This window comes from Ranitomeya imitator, chromosome 10 (genome assembly GCF_032444005.1).
Source record: "Ranitomeya imitator isolate aRanImi1 chromosome 10, aRanImi1.pri, whole genome shotgun sequence".
Taxonomy (NCBI): domain Eukaryota; kingdom Metazoa; phylum Chordata; class Amphibia; order Anura; family Dendrobatidae; genus Ranitomeya; species Ranitomeya imitator.
In genome coordinates, this window is record NC_091291.1 from 30,135,851 (window position 1) to 30,156,737 (window position 20,887).

Genomic DNA, 20,887 nt, shown 5'->3' on the forward strand with positions numbered 1-20,887 from the left:
TCTCACCAAATTCTCCTGGATGTATTGGGACATAGCCTCCGTCTCCGGGAGAGAGAGGGGATAGACCCGTCCCCAAGGAGGTTCAGCTCCAGGCATGAGGTCAATAGGACAGTCATAGGGGCGATGAGGCGGAAGAGTCTCCGCAGCCTTCTTGGAGAACACGTCTGCATAGGACCAATAACACTTGGGAAGGGAAGTAAGATCTGCGGGTATCTCTGTAGTGGAAACCTGAACGGACTCCCTCACACATCTGCCCTTACAAGATTCATTCCAACCCAAAATCCTTCCTGTGGTCCACTCAATATGTGGGGACTGGAAACGGAGCCAAGGTATTCCTAGCAAAATCTCGTCTATTCCCTCGGGAATGACAAGAAGGGAGATAATCTCCTGATGGGAAGGGGACATAGATAATGAGAAAGGGATGGTCTGATGTGTGATTTGTGAGGGTAGTGTCGACCCATTCACCACTCGTACAGTCACCGGTTTGGCGAGCATCACCAGGGGTATTGTGTGGCACTGAGCGAAGGCAGAGGACATGAAATTCCCCTCCACTCCAGAATCCACACAAAGCTCAACTTGGAGGAAAATGCCGCTGTGTCTAGTGAACCTCCTCCAATGGTTACTAGACGCGATAGTTTCCGGACCGCTGAGGACATTTATTGGCATAATGTCCTGATTGTTGGCAAATATTACATACCACGGGTACACGAGCGGCCTGCGACTTAGGTCCCGCTCGAGAAACCTCCATGGCCTCATGGGCGTCGGACGCCTGAACAGGAGATTCCAGAGGGCTGGAGAAGGTAGGAGCCAACCGGAACCTCTGTCTACGCTGGGTCCGCTCTAATCTCGGCTCATTAAAACGGAGGTCGATGTGGGTAGAGATTGTAATGAGCTCCTCCAGTGTGGCAGGAATCTTCCTGGTGGCCAAGGTATCCTTCACATGGTCAACCAGTCCTTTCCACAACACAGGCATAAGGACTTTATCCAGCCACTCCAGCTCTGATGCCAGAGCCTGGAATCGGACGGCGAACTGGCTGACCATGGACGAACCCTGTGTAATTGCCAACAGATGCCATATTGTGGGTGACACAAGGTCCTAAAAAGACCTGTTTCAAAGTGTCCAGGAAGCGAGGAGCACTCTGCACCACACGATCATTGTGCTCCCACAGCGGCGTTGCCCAATCCAGCGCCCTGCCCAACAATGGGATATGATAAATCCCACCTTAGCCCTTTCCGTAGGAAAACGTGCAGCCAGAAGCTCTAGATGTATGGAGCACTGACTCACGAATCCCCGACATTGCTGTCACCAGCAAACTTGTTGATTATTGTACTTGTTTTTATTATGTACACCCCTCCTCACATGTAAAGCGCCATGGAAAAAATGGCGCTATAATAATAAATAATAATAATAACTTGTCTGAGAGCGGGAGATGGCATAAAGTTGGAGCAGGGGTGGCAGAGGACAAACTGGCTGCAGCTACACTAGCAGCCTGAACAGTGACTGCGGTAACATCCACAGCTGAGGTTGTGCATTCTAGAGCCACCAACCTACCCTCCAGCTGCTGGATGTACCGCTGTAGACTTTGATCGTTTGCCATTTTCTAGCCAGACCCTGGTGCTAGTATTATGTAAGGACTGGCGGAATGCACCGAGTTAATATAGATGTTATAATTGGTTGTGTTCGCAGCCTGAGGTCCACCGTGCAGGAGAGAACCTGCTGCTAGAAGATGGCGGCACTATATGGCGGTATAAGCGAACTCTGTTACTTTACTGAGTCGCACTGCAAAGAACACGCTGTGCCCTGTTGGCGTCACAGAGGAACACAGCTAACTGCTGAGCTGATGGCAGTCAGTGGCCACGCCAGGTACGGACTGAGGGTGAAATTCAGGCCTGGCATTTGCATTCACACAGGCCCATGTTGTCCTGTTTCCAAGCAACAGATGGGGATATATTAACAGTATCGTGGATGGAGGAAAGCAATTTTTACTACAAGACCAATATTTCTAATGATATCCATAGCCTGCTGGGGTAAGTGACGGAGTCAGCGACTTTGTGCTCCATCACAACTGTTAACAGTATGGGAGTCTTGAGAAAACTGATATTCTGCTAACAACGCAGCAGACAAGGCAGCCCATGACCAGACAGGCCCTTCTGGCATTTGCCAGAATTGCCCAATGGCCAGTCGGGCCACGCACACAGAGAAGTACACAAACACTCCTCTCCAGAGGTGCCGGTATTCTAGTGGCTATTAGCCAGCCCTGAATACATTCATACAAACTCCTCACCGGAGGTGCCGGTATTCTAGAGGCTTATTTCAGCCAAACCCTCTCCACATACAGGCGCGACCACAAATAACAAGCTCATAACATGAACTGATACTAGTGCTGGGACCGACGTCTCTGCTGAGCAGGCTCCACTGTGGCTAATGTAGAATGGGAGACCGCAGCGGACATGGTTCGAGATTCTCCCTGTGCAGAGGCGGGAACTCGACCCCTAACACTTAGGCTGTGACTATGTGGGTTAGAGATACCAAAAGTTGGGAGACAATGGGAATCACCTGGTATGGGGGCAGCGGAACTACCGATCCCAGGTTGGGGGTCTTGTGGACTGAGGTCATTGTATTTTGGCCTAGAGTTGCAGGATGACCGTGGACGGAAGAAATAAAACCAATTGCATCGTCAACCTACCTAGGTGATTAATACAACCCTCAACCTCACATCTTCACAGTCATATGTGATTTTTTTTTACAATTTTCCACACATCGTACGGATGCAAAGAACATAATTTTATGGACTGAAAAGAATAAAAAAAAAAAAAAAGTTAAAACTGAAGGAAAAAATAAAAGTGAAAAGGAACCAAAATAAAGCTCTAGAACGGTGTCCTGACAGGAATCTCTCCATAATCAGCGCCCACAGAACTACTGCACAACGCGGAATGCGCAATTGCTGCAGGAGCGCGCATAGACTACAACTCCCGGCATTCCATCCGTGCTTTGTCCCGAGTCACTTCCGCTCTGAGCTTTGCATTCTGGATCACCGAGTTCGTCCTTCGTTAGTTACAGTATTCCCGTGAGTGTAAAAAACTACACTTCCCGTCGTACCTTTCGTCCAGGGACGAGCCGGCTGGTGTGCGTAGATCGCGGTGCGCGCTGGAACTTGTAGTCTTTGACTGAGCTGTGGCTTCCCGACCTACGCAGCGACCGTCTACGCCACAGGACTACAACGCCCAGCATGCCGTGCGACCACTAGGACTCCGCTGAAGGCAGCGGGGTAAGATGGCGGCCGCTGGAAAGATGGGGAAGCGCTCTTTGTTGTAAAAGCTGGGAAATCCACCTAGGAATCGTCCTTGGCCAGTGCGGGCCGTCCTAGCAGAGGCGGATTGTGAGCGGCAGGCGCCCGTGTGAGTCGGTGGGCCCGGGGAGGCGGCGGCGGAGGACTGGGGGGAGAAGGCCGGGGGGCTGGGAGGGGTCTGCTGCCGGGGATGGAGCTAATCGATGGCTGCAGCCGATCTGTGCGGCCTGCAGAGGCGATCACACCTCCACTGCAGGTAGATGCTGCTCGATCTGGGCCATCTGTGTGTGATCGCTGCAGAATACAGCACAACTACAACTCCCAGCATGCCCCGACTGGTGCTGACAGCTAGGGCATGCTGGGAGTTGTAGTTTTACAGCAGCTGGGTGCTGATCCCCCAGAATATGGGCAATATCTATGTCATGTGCGGGGTGTTATATCACATTACGAGGGAAAAGTGGTGGAAATCGCAGGATCTGCAACACGTATTTTCCAGACTTGGACGTCATTGATTACAAAGCAGCTGCCAGCAGCGGATCTTGATGATTTGTGGCCGAACCTTCCTCAGACGACCGTTAATGACGCCAAGGCTGGAGGTGCCGGGATTTCTGCGCTGACAGGTCTCCTTCCTGAGACTTCCGTCTCCATGTAGAGGAGTGGACATTGCAGATTTCGGCCTTCGCTTTGGTCTACGATGGCGGGAAGACGTAATTCACACTTGGAATCTCCGTAAATGAAGGATTTCGGGTTCAGATCGTTCTCGATATAAATTGGGTCAGTGGGAACTAAACTCATCAAAGTGAAAAATTGAAATTTGAGGAGGATGTTCATGATGTGATCAGTAGAGCGTGGCTCCTACCACGTCTGGGCAGGCTGCTGATGGGACCATGGATGGTGACCTCCTCCCAGACCTGGACCAGGTGGGTATCCGTGAGCTCCTGGACTGTCTGTGGCACTGCTAGGTGGCGTCTGGACGTTCTCAGTTGGGTGAGGAGCAGTCAATGGCATCATCCAGGAGGAACCTCTAATGGTCTGACCTATCGTGGAGGTTGGTGCGGTCTCCCCAGACCATCACTGTCCCACCACAAACCATTCATGCTGGATGATGTTGACCTGGGCTCAGTGTGGACCTTGTCTTATCATGAAGACATTCTGGAGGTCTCGGGGCCACCATCGATGACGGAGTGACTCTGGACTGGAGGTCATGTCGTACATGTTTCCCGTCACACAATGGAGCAGGTATTGCTGTGAGGTTGATGCTCTCTTCTTATCATGGCCCATGTCCTGATATCTGCTGATCCCTCTTGAGACTTTCCTGGGAGACGCAGCAAATCTTGTGACTTCTCGTATAGATGTCCCGTCCTGGACCACCTTGGGCAACCCGGATGGGCTGCAGGTATCGTCTCCTTCTACAAGTAAGGACAAGGATACTGACCAAGTCCAGAAGGCTAACGAAAGAGAAATTGGTGGTCGTCTTGCTGTTGATTTTAAAGGGGTTGGGACATGCCCTTTAATGGGTAAAACGGGAAGTGACATCAGAGAGGGGTCGCCGAGAACGATCGCTGATGGCGTCAAAGCTTTTATAAGGAAACCCGATATAAAACCCATACCAGGCTGGTGAGACACAGCCATTAATTGTCACTTAAAGGGGTTGTCTATGACCTGACGATAGATCGATGGAAAGTAATACTTTTTATTAGCTTATTGTTCAGCCCCCGGAATCTTTATCATTTACTCCATGACTTGATTTTGCTTCCTTTTCTCTCAAACACCTTGTTGAAAATGTTCTCTTAAAGGGGGTCTCTCTCTCTCTCTCTCTCTATCTATCTATCTATCTATCTATCTATCTATCTATCTATCTATCTATCTATCTATCTATCTATCGTATATGTTTGCAGCTATTTAATACAAGCACATCAGGTGCTCAGTGTCGGCTTACTGCCGCTGCTCCGATCACTTTTGCATTGGCTGCAGCCAATTTACGAGCTCAGCGCCTTGTGCCTTCTACAACAGCAGAGCTGCTGACGCTTAGTGATTGGCTGCAGCAGTGATATGATGTGGAGCAGCAGTGAAGAGCCGACACTGGAGTACCTGTTGTGTCAAATGCCTGCAACCATTTGGGGACCATTTTTTGTGACAGTAGAAGTAGATCCTGCTTAGTTCATGCTCCTTTACAAGCTGCTTTGAACCGCTGCTCTGGGAGGAATCCATTCTCAAGCACTATTTACAAACACTTGTGACCTTTGCTGCTTCCTTCATCATGCTCATACAGGGACTGTTTGTAAATAGTGTTGGAATACCAATTCTTTCTAGAGCAGCAGTTAAAAGCAGCTTCTAAAAGGGTCTGTACTAGGCAGATAATAGCACTTTCTGCTTGGCTTTTGAGAGAAGCAACCAAAATAAGGTCATGGGAGTTCATTACAAGGATTCCTAACTGTACAAAGACTGATCAGTAATTATTATTTTTTTTTTTTAACTCCATCATCATTAAGATGTTAGTGCCACTCACGTCCACGTCAAGGGCTGAGCGCTGCTTACGGCACTACATCTACGTGTGCCAGCCTAATACTTTGCTATCGTCCCAGAATATTCCCTAGGACCCTCCAGTTACTCCCATCATCTCCAGGAGGGCATTGATCTATGTGCCGATGTATCCCACCATGTTTGGTCTCCTAAGTCATCATCCGTAGCCCCCATGTATTTTTTTCTGCCCTTATAGGTCTGTAATTTCACGCTGCAGTAATGGCCGAAGACCACCCGGAACAGAAACAAAGCGAGGAAGAGGAGGTAACGAGAGAACCCACAATATCAGAGGATGAAGACGAGCCCCCCGCCGACGCCACCGAACAGGATCCTTCCGAAGTGCTCTGCCCTGGACACATTATTCTGGTAATCATACATGGATCATTCCTTATTATGCTTTCCTTATATAGCGCCATCACATTCCATAGCGCTTTATACACACTTTTATTTCCAGTTTCGAAAAAACCTTCAGTTACGCTTTACTCACCCTCCCCGGGTCCAGCACAGAGTCTCCTCCACTGCTCCTTGTGTCTGTTACTGCCTGCAGCTCTGATGTTACGTCGACAGCACTGCGGCCAATCGGTGAGGCATCGACACGACGTCAGCGCTGCAGACAATAACGGACACGTGACAGTGCTGGACCTGGGGAGGGTGAGTTTTTTTTTTTTTTTATCAAACTGCAGCTGGAGGACAGAGGTTTTTTTGAAACCAGAAATGTAAGACCTTGTCAAGAGCGGGAGCACCGTGGTGGGACCTCCTGAAATTCATGTGTTTTGTTAGGGGTCTTCACCCTGGTGATGTGTAGTCGTGGATCATCCAACGTACAGTCTCGTCATCTTTGTAAAGGAGTTTTTTTTTTTTTTTTTATTGCAGAAAGCTTTGCAGCAAGTCGTCAGTGAAAGCAAGAAGTCGCTTCGCAGGGTTACAGGTATGTTACCCACAGTAGACCCCTGAAATCCAGTATGGGGGGCCAGCTGAAAGCACAGGGTGAATGGCCTTGTAAGTTTGTCCGATAACTGCCCACTATTGCAAGGGAGCATCCTAGAGGGACTAGGATGCCCTACTATAAAGAGGTAATTTTCTATTTATTTTGGGTATTATATCTTTTATTATTATTATTATTATTATTTTATTTTGTAGACCTAAAAAAATCAAAATGTTCAAAACCGAAAAAGACTTGTAAGAAGAAACCATCGAGGAGACCCATGGATGCAGAAGAGCCCAATAGTCTCCGTGCCGAGAACGAAAACTCTGTATGTATGATGGGACCTTAGTTATTTGCATATTATATGCATATTGTGTAATGGAAACCAACGACACGCGTCGTAAGGCTACACTATGCCATACAAATCTGACATTTACCTTCCAAGTGAGCCTTAGTTGGGGGAATTGGGCGTCTGTAGTTACATTTTCACTTTATCACCTGTAATTACTGTGATCTTAGCGAAGCCGTCATGTCAATGCAGCTGCTCTTCTCAGATCACTGTAATTACCAGGTCCGTGCACTAGTGCTGCAGAGGTGACTTTATTCAGCTGTGATTACACGTAACTGGATGAAATTATCCCTGCGGACCTGGTGAGGGCTTTAAGGTAATTACTGTGATCTTAGCGGAGCCGTCATGTCAATGCAGCTGCTCTTCTCAGATCACTGTAATTACCAGGTCCGTGCACTAGTGCTGCAGAGGTGACTTTATTCAGCTGTGATTACACATCACTGGATGAAATTATCATTCCAGACCTGGGGAGGGCTTTAAAGTAATTACTGTGATCTTAGCGGAGCAGTCATGTTAATGCAGCTGCTCTTCTCAGATCACTGTAATTACCAGGTCTGTGCACTAGTGCTGCAGAGGTGACTTTATTCAGCTGTGATTACATACTCGTCACTGGATGAAATTATCCCTGCGGACCTGGTGAGGGCTTTAAGGTAATTACTGTGATCCGAATGGTGCAGCTGCAGTGGCATGATGGCTCCTCTCAGATCACAGTAATTTTCCTCTGAGCTGCGTGTCTACTTTTATCATGTGTGATACAGTCTGCTGAACTGTGAACTTACTGTCGGCTGCGATGATGTGACTGCTCCACTCAGATATCTGTAGGCATCACTGCCCCCTTCCCTGATACCTCCTCCTGTTGCAGCAGTTGAAGATCTCCGTGTCTGTTCCCGGGACCAGCTTTCCTGACATGTATTTATAAGGAGAAAGAAACGTGGCATCGCTGCACCCGTAAAAGTCCGGTCTATTAAAATATAAAATGAATTCCCCCCCTATGAGAAATACCATTAACATAAAAATAATCAAAATTGTGTCTTTTTGGTACAAAAAAAATTGAATAAAAAAACCCCATCACAATCTCTTTGCAGTCACCTGTAATGTCTCCTCACTGTGATCCTAAACTCCATCCTCTCTTATCCTTTTGGAAACGCCCAGAAGGGGAGGAGTGACGTCAGACACATGACCAGATCCCGCCCCCTTTTACTGCAGTCGTAAAGCGAGCTATCAGTACTTTAGCTTTTCATGACAAATGTCAGCGGCTGCTCCCCCTAGTGTTGAAAATACCACTTTTTTTTTAAATCATTTTTCAACTTTTAGACCATTTTATACGTTGTTTTTTTTTAAAAAAAAATATAAAAAAAAATTAATAACTGTAAACTGGAAGGTGAACCGTGACTTTTGGGCAACTTTTCCAACTCGTGAGTAAAGATCGCTACTTACACAGTGATAAATCCTTTTCTGCCATCTTTTCTTTTTCTCTAGTAGGTAGATTTAGACTTTACCAGTGTTTAACCCTTGTTGAAAAGAATAAGGCAGTGACATTTTGCCTATTTTGTCTTTTTTTTAGGTTCCTGAAGCCGCGACAGATCCGCTGTTTAGTTTCTCTAACGCATTGGAATATGCTGAACGGACTTGTAGTACAATCGCCGCACCGGGGTCTCGTCTCCAGTCTTTTGTAGAGGAGAGTCTAGAATATGAAGATTTATAGTGAGTCTCCGCGGCAATATAATAAGTCAGCTGGATCTACTGTAGCGGGAAATCTTTGGTGATAAAAATGCTTGTCTGTTTCCAGAAATCCATCAGCAGGGTTTTGTTATGTAATCCGAGAGTAGCATGATGTAGAGGCAGAGACCCTGATTCCAGCTGTGGGCTGTGTTTTGTTGTTTCAGTACAATCAGTGTTTTATCAGCAGGAGATTATCACTACAGGACTAGGTGTCTCCTGCCTCCTGGTCCAGCCACGCCCTCAGCACCAATACAGTGTACACAGAAAGCAGCCAATCAGTAGTGTGGGCGGGGTTATACACAGCTCAGCATTCCGAGATCTGTAGTAGAAACAACTGATTCTATCACAACTGCTTTAGGCTACGTTCACATTTGCGTTGCGTCGGGCGCAGGTTCGGCGACGCATGCGTCATGCGCCCCTATATTTAACATGGGGGCGCATGGACATGCGTTGTCTTGCGTTTTGTGACGCATGCGTCATTTTTGGCGCAAGCGTCAGGGCGCAGAGGACGCAGCAAGTTGCATTTTTTTTGCGTCCAAAATCAAGCCAAAAATGGACGCATGCGTCACAAACCGTTTTTGCGTGCGTTTCACATCCGTCGTGCGTTGCGGCGACGACGCTGCGTCCAAAGACGCGAATGTGAACGTAGTCTTACCCAGTAAACGAAGTGATACATCGCTGGAATCAGGGTGTCTGCCCCTATGTCAGATTACATAGCAAAAAGCTGCTGACAGATTCCTGCTCCACTCACCCGTAGCCCAAAGTGCATCGGCTAACCGTTAAACAGGCGCTATGTAATACTCGCTGATGTCCTGAGAGCGGATTATTGGGGTCTTGTCCTAGTAGACACCCCCCTTTTTTATGGCCACACTTGTCCTTCAGAAATAATGTTTAGACACCCTTGATCTTAGGATCACCGAGGATCCAATATGTTATGAGCAGTTTACAATTTAGGCAGAGTCTAACATTTAGTCGCACACGATCTACTGCGGTTTTTATTAATTTTACTTGATTTGTCACATTTGTTTTTGTTTTCCCTCCCCTTTAAGTTCGATGGAGGAAATGGACGAAGTGGAATTTGTGGCGGAGGTCAGACTCGGAGATGTTGAAGCTTATTCAGGGATCGTTAGAGGAGACAGACACTGGAGATTCCAGAAATCGGGTGAGTGTACACGGTGATGGGGTTTTATTAAAGGCCTTTCCCGTGGTCCGATTATTGGTGACTTCCACCTGTTACTGAATGGGACAGCGCTGCAATCCCCTGCGCGGTTCTGTATGGTGACACAAACAATGAAGGGGACGCAGCACCCGCCCTAAACGGCAAACGATGGGCCATCAATATCAGGATAGTGAGGGCCAAGCTCAAGGCTAGGCTTTCAATATTGTGATCCTGGAAAAGCCTATAAAAGTTTTACTGTATTGTGCTACTTCTTATATCCTGCTGATATATTTGCTTATCTTTTTTTTCCCTGTGCTTGCAGTGTGCCTAAGTACCTCAGGGCTGCAGCTCACAGAAGGACAATCAGCAATCAAAGAGACATTATCCGGGCCCCCAAGAACTGGAGAAATTCTGGAACCCCTTAAATGCCCTCTAAATCTAAAATCTTGCACGTCCAGGACATTGCACAGAGCCGGCTGGAGCGCAAACCGGGATGTAATACAGTACTCGGAGCACGTTCAACGCAATGACCTGGACAGGACTTTACAGCAGAAAAGTCCTACAGTACCGGGATTTCTGTGGCCTGACAAAGGTCCATCAGATGCCTTCTCCGGGTCTAGGGTGCAGAATAAACTTTGCTCAAACAGGACTAATCTGATTAATAGCAATAATCAATGTATGAGAAATCAACCTGATGCTTTAGTGTCTTTAGGATTAGCTCTAGGAAATGGCACTGGGCCAACTGGCGGACAAGAAAGACCACTCGGTGGAGAAGGGTCCACGTCCAATGACCAGCATTCACAACCTGCAGGCGCTTTGGAGAAAACAGATTCAAGTTCCTCCTATTCATCGTCCTCCTCACAGAATCCCGCACTTTCCGCTGGCGACAGCGGCGGCACGCAGTCCAATAGATCGCAAGACCTAGATATTTATGACCCTTTTCACCCTACAGACGAGGAGAACGTGAACGGAGATTACATTTATGAGGACTCACCAGAGAAGGAAATGGAGGAGCCGGAAGATCAAAAATATGATCCTTTCGACCCCACCGGCTCTAATCCAAGTTCCTCTGAACGCAGCCCTTCACCTTACGAGGACGACGATGATGATGACGAAATAGGCAGCGAGTCCCATCCTGAAGGGCGAATATCCGTAGCCTTGGCTGGTATTTACAATGAAAATAGCTTAAGCCAAGAATTTCCTGGCGTTGACAAAAACAAGGAAGAAGCAAATTCTGCTGAAAGTGAAAAATTGAAGGCGGTTGACGGGGATGAGGGTGGTAATGAAGTGGAGGATAATAAAAAGGAGCAAAGACTTTCCAAAGATTCCTCTGATTTGGCTCCGAGAAGTGTTTCCAAACTAGATTTTGAACCTTACAGTCCTAGCTCCAGCATAGACCTGGACACCACAGATGAAGTGGAGGTAAAGGAACCTTCACCGAAAGTACCCGAGGAAAATACTGTAGATGAAGCACCAGCTGCAGATTCGACCCTGAACGAAGCCAGTTCACCAGATACTTCTGTGGAACCAATAAGACGAGTATTCACTGTAGATGTTGGAAAAGATTTCAACCGTAAAACAGACTACACGTCCGAAGCAGAATCCAAATCTAAGGTCGAAATTAAAGTATCGCTAGAGTCTTTAGCAAAGCCAGACATGAAATCCTACTTACGGTTAGAAAAAATTGCCAAACTCGGAAGCGAGTCGAGATCACGCCACAAACGCAGACATTCCTCCGAAAGGAGGGATCGCGATGATGACTCGGATCGGAAATACGATTCCGAAATCGAAGAAGGAGAAATTGTCCAGCCGGATGAAGATTGTTTCAGTCCATTGCCTTTGTTCCGCAGCCGCTGTCGTGTCATGGAGAGACCACTCAGAATGGTGGAAGGAGATGACTTCCTATCTTTGCATGCAGATTCAGACGAGGAAGGGGCACTGCAGATTGATTTTGGCGAAAATCAACTGGATAACCGATGGAAAGGGCTGGACCTGAGACGAAAGATCACAAATCAACGAAGAGATAGGTATCGTAAAAAATCAACGTCGCCCTCGAGGCCTAAAAAGAAGTCAAAATCGCGTTCGCCTTCCAGCTCCCGAAGTCGTAAAAAAAACAAACGAGAGAGAAAGCGATCAAGAGAACGGAAAAGATCGAAAGAACCAAGGACATCAGTTTCCTGGTCCAGTACAAAAAAACTGGCAAAGGACGTGAAGGAGCGGAAACGTTCTAGATCGCGCTCTTACAATAAGAACAATAAGGTTTCTCGATCTCGGTCTAGAGATTGGAGGAGATCACGCTCTTGGTCACCTTCTATTAGCACCAGCTTATCCGCTGTAGGGTCTTCTCGTTTGTCAGCTGAGAGGAGGAAAAGCCGGAGGTCGAAATCAAAGGAGAAAAGGCGTCGGTGGTCCCATTCTGGTAGTACTGATCGGTCTCGAAAAGATAAACACAGGGATAAACATCGGTCAGAGGCAAAGAAAAAGAAAAAAAGATCACGTTCGAAATCTAGAGAAAGGAATAGAGACAGACGGACTTCCCGTCACTCGAATGAACGGAAGGATAAAGAGAAGCCAAGATCAAGGCACTCATTGGATGAACCCAAGATCGAAAATCCTCCGCTGTTAGAACGGAGGCGGCGAGACAGTCGATCAGTAGTGCCGCCTTCCATACAGGAGCTCAATAATGCCGATCTTTTTACTATTAAGCGAACTATCACAGTCAACCCAGCAGAGAAATTGGATAGGGATGAAATGCTTCACACGCCTGAGCTGTCAGGAAAAAGAGAAGTTCTCTACGATTCTGAAGGACTAAGCTTTGAAACCTATTCTGACCGCGAAACTCTCGATGACCGAGATGGTAAATGCAGTCGGCCTTTCCACAGGCATTCGGGGAGATCGGATTCTGGCAAAAGGAGGTTGCCCATGGAGTTCGACTCAAAGCGGGTAGAGGTAGATCGACAGAGTAGGCAGAAAATCTCGAAAGAACGGGATAGGAAGCGGGATAGATCCTACACTGATGACAGTCGGGAAAGGTATAAAAAGCGATTCAAAGATGTCCCTGACCCAGAACCGGAGCCTATGAAGTTAGACCGAGAAAAGGTCCGCTCCGAAAAGGATAAGACTCCGAAAAAAATTAAGACCAGTCATAAAGACGGCAAAGGAAGTTCCACCAGGAAGGTCAAACTTCAGTCCAAAGTGGCTGTTTTGATTCGCGAAGGAGTCAGCAGTACAACCTCTGTGAAAGAGGCCGGATCCATCGGGGTGAAATTCAGTCGGGATAGAGAGAGCCGTTCTCCGTTTCTTAAATCGGAAGAAAAGATGGCGGAAATCAAGAACATTCGGCCCAAGCCTGAAACGGAAGACTTAAAAGAACCTCTCTTACGGCCGAAGAAAATAAAAGGCTTAAAAACCAAGACCGGTATTAAGAAAGTAAAGACCCCGGGAGCCGTAGGAACTATGGTAAAAACCAAGGGGACCCTAGAGAAGAAGAAAAAGAAGCTGAAAACAAAAGCCTCACTGAAGAAATCTAAGGCAGATAGCTGCAGTCAGGAGATCCTAAGCCCGATTGAAGCCAAAGACGAACCAATCTGGTCTGACACTGAGCAAACAGATATGAAGGTGAAGCCCCCCAGTCCTCCCAAGCTGGCCAACGAGCAGGAGCTCACTCCTGACTCGCAGACTGTAGACAGTAGCTGCAAGACTCCAGATGTGTCCTTCATGCCAGAGGAGCTGCCTCCAGACCCGGAGAGAAGTACCGACCTGGAGGTTGACAGTATGTCAGAACCTAAAGAAGAAACTCCTCGTCCAGCCCCTCCACCTCCGCCGCCTCCCGCGCCAATGTCGTGGAACCTGCAGTCAGGAGTGGACTGTACCACCAGTGGCGTTTTGGCATGTAAGTACATTTGCATTAGTCCAGTTCCCAACCATCGATCTTGTGTATACATGTTTCTAGAGGGGTTGCAAATATGTGCGAGTTATGGCCTGGCGTAACCCCATTCTGGCTGATGCTTAGCTTCTGTGCACGGCCGGCTTTAAAGGGAATCTGTCACCTCAAATTGTTGGGCTATGTAAATGCCCTGTGTCCGGTCTGATGGGAGGCGTTTCGTCTTCTTTTCCCATGGGTCTTGATGCCCTTTTTATCACTGTACCATTTTATCGTTTAGGGATATAGTTAGTTTGGGGTGATAATTCCTGTACAAATTCACGTCAAGGATCTTAGCTTTCACCCAACATCCCCTGAAATAGAGGACACTGCGAAACACCCGAGCTGACGTTTTGGTGACAAAACTAAGTAAAATATTAAATCTCATTGTATTTGTATGAGGGTTACTTGCTGCATCTCCCACCAGCTATCCATTTCACTGAATTTTTCTAGTAGTAGAGAGTGGGTTCAGTTTATGAGCAGTGGGGGGAGGATCCTGCTGCAGCCAGTTGTATTAGTCTGGATTTTTACAATGAGGAGTGTTTGTTCTGCGGATAGGGGAGCAAATTTTACATTATTGGAGCCCTTTGTTCTGTATTTGACGATATGATAAAATCTAGAAATGCTAGGGGTTGTAGTGAAGTGTGTGTATGTGAAGTCATTTTATTATGTCTTGCTTTTTCAGTGACAGCTTTGCTTTTCAAGATGGAAGAAGCGAACATGGCGAGCAGAGCCAAGGCACAGGAGCTAATCCAAGCTACCAATCAGGTAGAGATGCATGTCTTTTTTTATATATATTTTTTATCATTTTTTATATATATATCATCTTTATTCTTCTATGTATAATTTAATGTATGTACAGTGGGGCAAAAAAGTATTTAGTCAGTCAGCAATAGTGCAAGTTCCACCACTTAAAAAGATGAGAGGCGTCTGTAATTTACATCATAGGTAGACCTCAACTATGGGAGACAAACTGAGAAAAAAAAATCCAGAAAATCACATTCTGTTTTTTTAACATTTTATTTGCATATTATGGCGGAAAATAAGTATTTGGTCAGAAACAAAATTTCATCTCAATACTTTGTAATATATCCTTTGTTGGCAATGACAGAGGTCAAACGTTTTCTGTAAGTCTTCACAAGGTTGCCACACACTGTTGTTGGTATGTTGGCCCATTCCTCCATGCAGATCTCCTCTAGAGCAGTGATGTTTTTGGCTTTTCACTTGGCAACACGGACTTTCAACTCCCTCCAAAGGTTTTCTATAGGGTTGAAATCTGGAGACTGGCTAGGCCACTCCAGGACCTTGAAATGCTTCTTACGAAGCCACTCCTTCGTTGCCCTGGCGGTGTGCTTTGGATCATTGTCATGTTGAAAGACCCAGCCACGTTTCATCTTCAATGCCCTTGCTGATGGAAGGAGGTTTGCACTCAAAATCTCACGATACATGGCCCCATTCATTCTTTCATGTACCCGGATCAGTCGTCCTGGCCCCTTTGCAGAGAAACAGCCCCAAAGCATGATGTTTCCACCACCATGCTTTACAGTAGGTATGGTGTTTGATGGATGCAACTCAGTATTCTTTTTCCTCCAAACACGACAAGTTGTGTTTCTACCAAACAGTTCCAGTTTGGTTTCATCAGACCATAGGACATTCACCCAAAACTCCTCTGGATCATCCAAATGCTCTCTAGCAAACTTCAGACGGGCCCGGACATGTACTGGCTTAAGCAGTGGGACACGTCTGGCACTGCAGGATCTGAGTCCATGGTGGCGTAGTGTGTTACTTATGGTAGGCCTTGTTACATTGGTCCCAGCTCTCTGCAGTTCATTCACTAGGTCCCCCTGCGTGGTTCTGGGATTTTTGCTCACCGTTCTTGTGATCATTCTGACCCCACGGGGTGGGATTTTGCGTGGAGCCCCAGATCGAGGGAGATTATCAGTGGTCTTGTATGTCTTCCATTTTCTAATTATTGCTCCCACTGTTGATTTCTTCACTCCAAGCTGGTTGGCTATTGCAGATTCAGTCTTCCCAGCCTGGTGCAGGGCTACAATTTTGTTTCTGGTGTCCTTTGACAGCTCTTTGGTCTTCACCATAGTGGAGTTTGGAGTCAGACTGTTTGAGGGTGTGCACAGGTGTCTTTTTATACTGATAACAAGTTTAAACAGGTGCCATTACTACAGGTAATGAGTGGAGGAAAGAGGAGACTCTTAAAGAAGAAGTTACAGGTCTGTGAGAGCCAGAAATCTTGATTGTTTGTTTCTGACCAAATACTTATTTTCCACCATAATATGCAAATAAAATGTTAAAAAAACAGAATGTGATTTTCTGGATTTTTTTTTCTCAGTTTGTCTCCCATAGTTGAGGTCTACCTATGATGTAAATTACAGACGCCTCTCATCTTTTTAAGTGGTGGAACTTGCACTATTGCTGACTGACTAAATACTTTTTTGCCCCACTGTATATAATGTATCTATCTATCTATCTATCTATCTATCTATCTATCTATCTATCTATCTATATATATATATATATATATATATTATAATATAATTTTTATTTTTTTCCTGTTGCATTTTACTTTATAAAGAATTCTTCTTCCCCAACAGATCCTCAGTCACGGCAAGCCTTCTACCTCATTGATGAACCAGCCTCCACCCATCATGGGTCATTCAGCACCTCCTTATCTTCTCGGCGGTCTACCCCTCAGTAGTAGCTCCAGCCCTCCTACCCCTACTGGAATCGCAGGCCTAAACACGCAATCATTGCCCGGCCCGACCTGCAGCTCCTTCTTCCACACTACATCCATCGGTGAGCTGGGAAAACGGGAAGGCAGCACAAGCTCCGAAGGCAGAGGAGACACGGACAAGGTAGTACCAAGCACTCATTAGTGAGCTCCATTCAGTAGGGTGTAGTCTCTTTTTTTTTTTTTTCATTTTATAATTTTTTTTTTCTTCTCTTTCCAATCAGTATTTGAAGAAGCTGCATACACAGGAGAGAGCCGTGGAAGAGGTGAAACTGGCCATTAAGCCGTATTACCAGAGGAAAGAGATCACAAAGGATGATTATAAAGATATACTAAGAAAGGCCGTACACAAGGTGGGTTCACCTGTTCCTCTGTAAGTGCAAATACTCTAATAATCAAATTATATCAAGACGCGCTGGACGACGCCAGCTTAACTAATCTCCTAACTATATATATATATATATATATATATATATATATATATATATAATTATTGTTATAGCGCCATTTATTCCATGGCGCTTTACATGTAAATATATATAATGGAAATGGGAAATTGATTCTTACATGTTAGTAGCTAGCTGGGTGTGAGCTCTGTGTATATCCAACGTGCTGCTGTCTTTGTTAGCTAATATGTCAGCTCAGCTTCTATCCTCTGCTTATTTTCCTGTCACATACACTTATCCTTTACTTTTGGGTGAGTGTCCCTCCCAGTAATATAGGCTGGATGTGAGCTGTGTGTCTCTCCCAGTAATATAGGCTGGGTGTTAGCTCTGTGTCTCTCCCAGTAATATAGGCTGGATGTGAGCTCTGTCTCTCCCAGTAATATAGGCTGGATGTGAGCTCTGTGTCTCCCTGTAATATAGGCTGGATGTGAGCTATGTGTGTGTCTCCCTGTAATATAGGCTGGATGTGAGCTATGTGTGTGTCTCCCTGTAATATAGGCTGGATGTGAGCTCTGTCTCTCCCAGTAATATAGGCTGGATGTGAGCTCTGTGTGTCTCTCCCAGTAATATAGGCTGGATGTGAGCTCTGTGTCTCCCTGTAATATAGGCTGGATGTGAGCTCTGTGTGTCTCTCCCAGTAATATAGGCTGGATGTGAGCTCTGTGTCTCCCTGTAATATAGGCTGGATGTGAGCTCTGTGTGTCTCTCCCAGTAATATAGGCTGGATGTGAGCTCTGTGTCTCCCTGTAATATAGGCTGGATGTGAGCTATGTGTGTCTCCCTGTAATATAGGCTGGATGTGAGCTCTGTGTGTCTCTCCCTGTAATATAGGCTGGATGTGAGGTCTGTGTCTCTCCCTCTAATATAGGCTGGATGTGAGGTCTGTGTGTCTCTCCCAGTAATATAGGCTGGATGTGAGGTCTGTGTGTCTCCCAGTAATATAGGCTGGATGTGAGCTCTGTGTCTCTCCCAGTAATATAGGCTGGATGTGAGCTCTGTGTGTCTCCCAGTAATACAGGATGGATGTGACCTCTGTGTGTCTCCCAGTAATATAGGCTGGATGTGAGCTCTGTGTGAATCCAAGGTGCTGCTGTCTTTATTAGCTAATGTCAACTCAGCTTCTACCTTCTGCTTATTTTCCAGTCATGCACATTCATCCTTTACTCTTGGATGAGTGTCCCTCCCAGTAATATAGGCTGGATGTGAGCTCTGTGTGAATCCAAGATGCTGCTGTCTTTATTAGCTAACATGTCAGCACAGCTTCTATCCTGCACTTATTTTCCCGACATGTACACTAATACTTATTTGTATTCTGTTTTCTCTGTCCTCCATAAGGCAGTAGGTATTTACCCCCCACCCCCTTGTTTCAAGTGTGGAGATCTGTGTAGACCCCCTCTCTGAAAGCACACAGGACTGAGGAGGAGCTCTTACAGATTCAAACCAGTTTTGTAAAAGCATTCAGCTAGAAAAACTACAGCCGCAAAATAAAAGAAAATTTGCTTAACTTTGCATTTATGGAACAAATGAATAATTGCCGTAAATACTGTGCAAAAGCCCCTTACAATCTTTCTCACCTTGGCTTTTTTTTTTTATTTCTTCCACTTTAGGTTTTTTTATTTTCTTCCCTTCTTCCAAGACTCAAAATTTGTTTAATTTTTCCATCAGTGTAACCAAAGAAGGGTTTTTTGCTGGACAACAAGTTGTAAAGAGGAACAAAAATGCAATTCCGCCTTTTTTTTTTTTTTTTTTTCTTCGGGTTTTGTATTTGTGGCGTTCATTGGGGTGGTAATAAAAACTTGAGTTTTTTAATGTACTATTTAAAAAAATATATATTTTTTGTAAATCCCACTATGGGGGGACTTGTTCTTTTATAGTGTGATACTACCGTATTGCAGTATGTAGACAAAACGACAATCCTCTTTGGCTTGGGGTCTTAGGAGCACAAAGATGGCGGCGATGGGAACGTTTTAGGATTTGATTTAATATCTGCAGCTATCAGTAGAAGTCATGTAACTACCGGTAATTGTTTTCGTCCCTTACAGATCTGCCATAGCAAAAGTGGAGAAATTAACCCGGTGAAAGTAAATAACTTGGTGAAAGCCTACGTCCAGCGGTACAAGTACTTCCGGAAACACGGCAAGAAAATGGACGATGACGAGAGTTACCGTAGCGGAAAGGATCCGGGGGGTTTGGAAAAGGCCATACTCCCGTTACCGTTAATTTGAGCCGGAGAAGACTATTATAACTTGTTGAAATATTGTCAATTTAAATGAATGAAAAAGAAACGAAGGAAGAAAAACTTTTATGCAAATATTTGTGGAATTTAGAGATCCTTATCTTTAGAAATAAATCTATGTGACTCCTGACAAGTCGTCCTCCCTCTGCTCACAGACCTGTCAGAGCCGGAAACGCCTAGATAGCCGTGCACAGGCCACTTGTTTGCTGTGCGATCTCGTTTTAAAAAGTCGTCTCTTGTAAATATATTTTTGCTTCACAGATTTGCAGCTTTATTATCCATATTCTCCGTGGGATTTTAATTTTTAACACCGTTATCCCCCATTTTCCTCCCTCATATTACCCATTATTATTATTTTTATTTTGCATGATTTTACACATCTCCACGGTTTCATCTCCAGGGTAGTAAGATCTTGTTAAAAAAAAAAACAAACAAACCTCCTCTTCCTGATAGCTGTATTAAAATGCCATCATGTACGCCTCTCTGCCTGATTCTTCATATTGTCTGTGTGTTTTCTTTCCTCTTGTCTGTGGGTTCTGCGTTACAAAAAGGAGGGATATGACTTTTTTTCGTTAATGCATTTTTTAAGGTAACCGATTAGTGATGAGCGCGCATGCTTGGGTGCTGACCGAGTGCCTTCGGTGTGCTTTAATAAAATGTCAGAGTCCCTGCGGCTGTTCGACAGCTTGAAAACATGCAGGGATTTCCTGCTTTTGTTTAGAGACAACTTCTATGTCCTATTGCAGGGTACCGCTATGGGTACCAATCTGACGCCATGCTAACATTGTTGCGTGCCCTTGAGGAGGACTTTGTCTATGTGTCCCACCACTTCAGCAATGTTCTGATGTGTTAAAGGTTCCGGCTTGTTAGGCAATCCCTTCGTGTGTTTTGACTGTTGAACATATTATTCAAGCAAGTCGAAGACACTCGATTAGCACCCGATCATGTTTGGATAATACCTTATCCCAGCAAGTTCGCTCATCAGTAGAACCTGTCATTAGATTCATGCTGCCAGAACCGCTGTGCAATTGCAGGGTTAATATACCTTTGAAAAATTGGGCTGCGACAATATGTCTTTAGGGGATGGTGGCTTTTCCTTACCCCCATTGCAGTTCATTGACAGGAATGAAGAGAAGACCTGTCAATCAACTGGAGCGTTGCAGATGGAAGACTGCATCACCCAAGACATGCAGTTCATGGCATCCGTTTCAAAAGCGTAAACCCAAACTTGCTGCAATTGCACAGGCAGCATGAGTCTAATAATAGGTTCCCTTCAAGTATGTGATCCAGAAATAATGCCTATAATTTTTACATGTAACATGGCATGAGGATGTTGAGCTAAGTCCCGAATCCTTGATTCATTTATGTAAACAAAAAAAGCCTGGTAAATATTCCTTTATTTATTTTTACAAATTCCTGATAGCAATATTTAAAGGGATGCTATCATCAGAAAATTACCTATTTTTTTCATATCATGATGTTTATTGAAGACAAAATTAGTAATCTTTCAATTTTTACACTGGCATACTCCCCCCCCCCCCCTTCAATTCCTGAAGAGTTTTCAGCAGA

The 20,887-nt window shown here is 45.5% G+C and overlaps 1 protein-coding gene across 2 annotated transcripts; it reads left to right on the forward strand.

Annotated features, from left to right (window-relative positions):
- Positions 1-3,098: 3,098 nt before the first annotated feature.
- On the forward strand, positions 3,099-19,794 carry SCAF1 (SR-related CTD associated factor 1). 2 transcript variants are annotated; one of them, XM_069740917.1, is made up of 11 exons: positions 3,099-3,269; positions 6,010-6,179; positions 6,687-6,741; positions 6,954-7,066; positions 8,652-8,791; positions 9,859-9,971; positions 10,291-13,860; positions 14,576-14,658; positions 16,500-16,760; positions 16,861-16,989; positions 19,125-19,794. In XM_069740917.1, exons 2-11 carry the CDS (start codon positions 6,033-6,035, stop codon positions 19,305-19,307), a joined length of 4,794 nt encoding a protein of 1,597 aa, XP_069597018.1. In that variant the 5' UTR covers positions 3,099-3,269; positions 6,010-6,032; the 3' UTR covers positions 19,308-19,794. The 2 variants fall into 2 exon arrangements, with proteins under 2 accessions (XP_069597018.1, XP_069597017.1); XM_069740916.1 differs by having other exon boundaries at positions 3,161-3,399.
- Positions 19,795-20,887: the final 1,093 nt, after the last annotated feature.